This window comes from Argentina silus (genome assembly GCF_951799395.1).
Source record: "Argentina silus genome assembly, chromosome: 12".
Lineage (NCBI taxonomy): Eukaryota > Metazoa > Chordata > Actinopteri > Argentiniformes > Argentinidae > Argentina > Argentina silus.
In genome coordinates, this window is record NC_139666.1 from 4,399,342 (window position 1) to 4,404,310 (window position 4,969).

Below are 4,969 nucleotides of genomic sequence, written 5' to 3' on the forward strand. Positions count from 1 at the left end.
ATTTTATCTCTTCACTGGACAGAAACCATTCCTATGGGATTTTCCATAGAGTGAAACGCACAGGGAATACTTGTCATATTTCTTAACACTAACATCATATTAGTTGCATATAGTTATGTTGCATATCATTTTAATCAGTAGACACTGGGGAATAGTAATATAATTTCCCACTTGTAAGATACTGAAACCAGGGGTGAAATCTGCAAACATTTTTTTTTTATTATTATTATTTTATTTTTAATTTTTTTACAGTTTTGGGTACTTTTCTGTCACATTTCTGCTAACCACTTAAAGGACACACATACCTGGCATTTTTAAAATGGCTGCCATGAATGTATAAGAGCAAATCTGTGATAGCCCTATAGCTAAAAAATTACTCCTTAAGACCTGCCCTTGCTCTCTGTAAGATGTGGTGCTTTTATCCCAAAAGGCACGATTTCTTCTAAATGTGACCTGTAGCCGCTCCACTAATGGGAAATAACAAATGTATATCCTATATCAGGTTGTGGATGAGGTATCCATTGCTTTACAGGTAAGGTATATCATTGGCGATGTGGTTAAAGGACTCATCAGGTATACATGACACCTCCACTATGTATGTCTCGATATATGTCACCCCCCCCACTGGAACCACCTGCTAAACAATGAAACCAGGTCAAAGATGCAGCAAGGCGGAGACAACGCTTATTTTCTGCACAAACAATACATGACAATGACTGGGATGCAAGGTGTATATTGAATGAATACCCTTGCTCAATACGCACACTACGCTCAAGTCAACACATAGGCAGTTTTCATAACACAATTTGCGAAAGTGCTGCTTATCATTATGAACTTGATTAGAGTGTAGGTTTAACACATGCATTCAGTCAGAGTACATTGCTATGGAAGTGTTTTTTTGTGTTTGAGGATTTGGAATGCATGGTTTGTAGGATTAGACCATACATTTAATCTGACCATACATTTAATCTGACCATACATTTCATGTGAAAAACAACTCTGTATTAGCTGACTGCGATAAACACATCCAGAAAAAAATAAAGCTTGGCAGGTATTTGTTTAGTATCAAATTGCACAGGGAGAGCTTTTCTCTTGGTGCGATCACCTTCTGTGACCAAAGAGAAAAATAATTTGGGCGCTTCCAGCACGATAATGCACCATGTCACAAAGCAAAAGTCATCTCAAACTGATTTCATGAACGTGACAATGAGTTCAGTGTTCCCAGTCACCGGATCTGAATCCAATAAAACACGTCTGGGATGTGGTAGAACGGGAGATTCACAGCTTGAAAGTGCACCTGAAAAATCTGCAGGAATTGCGAGATGCAATCATGTCATCGTGGACCAGAATCTCAAAGGAATGTTTCCAACATCTTGTGGAATCAACGCCACGAAGAATTGAGGCTGTTTTGAAAACAAAGGGAGGCCCTACCCAGTATTAGTATAGTGTTCCTAATAAGGTGCTCGGTGAGTGTATTCTGTAGGCTATTATTTGCACCTTTCTAAGACTCTCTTAGACTCTCACCTACTATGGCTACTAGGAATGTTGGTAGGTAAATCTGAGCAGCTATTGTGTTTCAACCATTCAATCAGTGGTAACAAACACCTTTTGAGGTAACAGAGCTAAAGTATATTCAGTTACTTAGCTCTCTAAGGTATCTAAGCATCTTTAGTGAGACAGAAACAGGTCCAACATACATTGTATCCTGAAGCGTGTGAGTGGCTTAGTCATTGTGAGGACACACATTGGTTTGAAACAATATATTTTTTTCAACAGAATAGAAACTAGTATGTTCAGTTACTGTATGTCTTCATCAAAAGCATTATTGAAGCCCACTGGTAATTCAAATAATTTGATAAGCGCTTACTACATACTGAACACAGTTACATGAAACAGAAAAACATAGTGAGTTCAGTCACTCTTTGTGCATATACAGTACTTCATGGAAGTGAAGTAAACAAATAAACTGTCAACAAGGCGTATTCCTCTAAGCATAGATGGTATTCCTCTGAGAATAGGGGTGGTAACCTCATTTCTCCTTTTTTGTTCCCTTTTCTGGACCGGATGATCGTATCAGCCTCTTTGTTCTTCTCTGATTACGCCCAACGCAGATCATTGTTACCTGGTAGTCTATAAAGCTGTGTCAGGTATCTCCCACTGACACTTACCTTGGACGTCGGCTTGGAGAGAAACTGAAACATGGTGAGATGCAGTTCTTTTTTACATAGGATTAATACATACAGCTATGTATGGAAACGTGTTGGAAGTGAAGAAGTGACATGGGATTTAGTACAAGTGTATAACCCTATAAACTCATTCATCTATAATATTTTTTTATGAACATGTGAAGTATCCACACTGCAATAGCTTAATTTCATTGTTTCATTCTGTAGCGTGAGTGCATTTCCATCCACGTTGGCCAAGCCGGAGTCCAGATAGGCAATGCCTGCTGGGAGCTGTATTGTCTGGAGCATGGGATCCAGCCGGATGGACATATGCCCAGTGACAAGATCCCTACTGCAGGAGATGACTCTTTCAACACCTTCTTCAGTGAGACAGGGGCAGGGAAACACGTCCCACGAGCCATATTTGTTGACCTGGAACCAACAGTCATAGGTGTGTAGACACTTCACATTTGGAAGTTGACGAGAGGATTTCATTCCTCATAGTAAATCATTTTATTGAAATTAATTGTAGGTTATTGTAAACCAAACATTCTGCAATTTAACCATAAAATATAACAAAAATGTATTCCTCACGTAAAACTTCACGTTAAATTTGCTCTTATAGCTTTACAGTAAGTCAGTATACTCTATAGTACTTTGTGATTGCATCATAAATGCACAGTATTTGTACTGGAGGTGAGCAGTTTTATGACTATTTCTATTAATAACCAAAACCACTCAACTTTACAATGCTATAACACATGTAACAACAAATGCAACGTTGTTACCAGTATTTTACCAGCCTCTTTTGTCTTTCAGATGAGGTGCGTACAGGTACCTATCGCCAGCTCTTCCACCCTGAGCAGCTCCTCACTGGCAAGGAGGATGCTGCCAACAACTACGCCCGTGGGCATTACACCGTCGGCAAGGAGATCATCGACCTTGTGCTGGACAGGACACGCAAACTGGTGAGCTTTGCTGTGGCAGATTGTTCCTTGTTTTAGCTCAAGTCAATCAAAGCATAATTGTCAGGAAAGATCCCTTGTGGCAAAGCTTCAGATTTATCAAAAATAATTTCATAACGACCTGAATTTGTTAATTGAATTAATAAGTGTGGGAAGAAAGGATTAGTAAGAGAAAGCAAAATGTAATCTGCACAAATACAGATTTTATCGTTTTGTTTTTGTTTTCCAATCTGGACTAAGCATTCTTGAGTTTGTATAACCTCTGCCAGCGGTTGTAGAACTTCTGCACAAACAAGAGGTGATAGTGGGCAGCCCTGACACACAGTATTGCTCTGCCGCCCAGTTGCTTTGTTAGAACAGGACTGAGGGGCATGATACATCTGCTCTACCCAATGAATCTCACTTTGTTCCAAACGATGAATAACTTTAATATATTGGCCCATTTAGTCCTTACCCAAACATATCCTTTTACAATAATGCATGTATGCCCTCAGGCTGACCAGTGTACTGGTCTCCAAGGGTTCCTGGTCTTCCACAGCTTTGGAGGGGGCACTGGCTCTGGGTTCACCTCTCTGCTGATGGAACGTCTCTCTGTTGACTTTGGCAAAAAGTCCAAGCTGGAGTTTGCTATATACCCAGCCCCCCAGGTGTCCACAGCTGTGGTGGAGCCCTACAACTCGATCCTGACCACCCACACCACCCTAGAGCACTCTGACTGTGCCTTCATGGTGGACAATGAGGCCATCTATGACATCTGTCGTAGGAACCTTGATATCGAACGTCCCTCCTACACCAACCTCAACAGGCTTATCAGCCAAATCGTTTCCTCTATCACAGCCTCTCTGCGCTTCGATGGTGCTCTCAATGTTGATCTGACCGAGTTCCAGACCAACTTGGTGCCATACCCTCGTATCCACTTCCCTCTGGCCACCTATGCCCCAGTTATCTCTGCTGAGAAGGCCTACCACGAGCAGCTGTCAGTAGCCGAGATCACCAACGCCTGCTTTGAACCAACCAATCAGATGGTGAAGTGTGACCCTCGTCACGGCAAATACATGGCCTGTTGCTTGCTCTATCGTGGAGATGTGGTGCCCAAAGATGTCAACTCTGCCATTGCTGCCATCAAAACCAAGAAGAGCATCCAGTTTGTGGACTGGTGTCCTACTGGCTTCAAGGTGGGGATCAACTACCAGCCCCCTACGGTGGTTCCTGGAGGAGACCTGGCCAAGGTTCAGAGGGCTGTGTGCATGTTGAGCAACACCACCGCCATCGCTGAAGCCTGGGCCCGTCTGGACCACAAGTTTGACCTAATGTATGCCAAGCGGGCCTTCGTGCACTGGTATGTGGGTGAGGGCATGGAGGAGGGAGAGTTCTCTGAGGCCAGAGAAGACATGGCCGCCCTGGAGAAGGATTATGAAGAGGTGGGCACAGACAGTGTGGGAGAGGATGAGGAAGGAGAGGAGTACTGATATCTTAAAAGGCGTGTCTCTTAAACCAAAGTTAATCCCAAAATTAACTGATATCTTGTTATGGAAAATGCCATTGTTGTTTGAAAACATCAAAAATTAGAGCAAAAAAATTAGAGCATTGAATAGTCTACCCGTATGTCCTTCATTTGGTCAATTAGTGACCAAATGACAAAATGAGAATCGTTTACCTCTTCACTTGGAAACAACCTATATGTACAGTATCATTTGTGCATTTTAAAGGGCTCCTATTTCCTTATGTGTTTCTTTCTACATTGAAATATAAATAGACTTACAGTATTTATTTATTTTTACTCAAAGAAAGATTCACCTGTATTGTTTCTCAATGCTAATTTTCTAATAATTCTAAGAA

The 4,969-nt window shown here is 41.6% G+C and overlaps 1 protein-coding gene across 1 annotated transcript; it reads left to right on the forward strand.

Moving 5' to 3' along the window:
• The first annotated feature begins 2,480 nt into the window (after nucleotides 1-2,480).
• LOC310813335 (tubulin alpha chain-like) lies at nucleotides 2,481-4,607 on the forward strand. The gene is made up of 3 exons (XM_083682263.1): nucleotides 2,481-2,616; nucleotides 2,985-3,133; nucleotides 3,625-4,607. The coding sequence occupies exons 1-3, from the start codon at nucleotides 2,496-2,498 to the stop codon at nucleotides 4,597-4,599; spliced, it is 1,245 nt and encodes a 414-aa protein (XP_083538389.1). The 5' UTR covers nucleotides 2,481-2,495; the 3' UTR covers nucleotides 4,600-4,607.
• The last annotated feature ends 362 nt before the right edge of the window (nucleotides 4,608-4,969 follow it).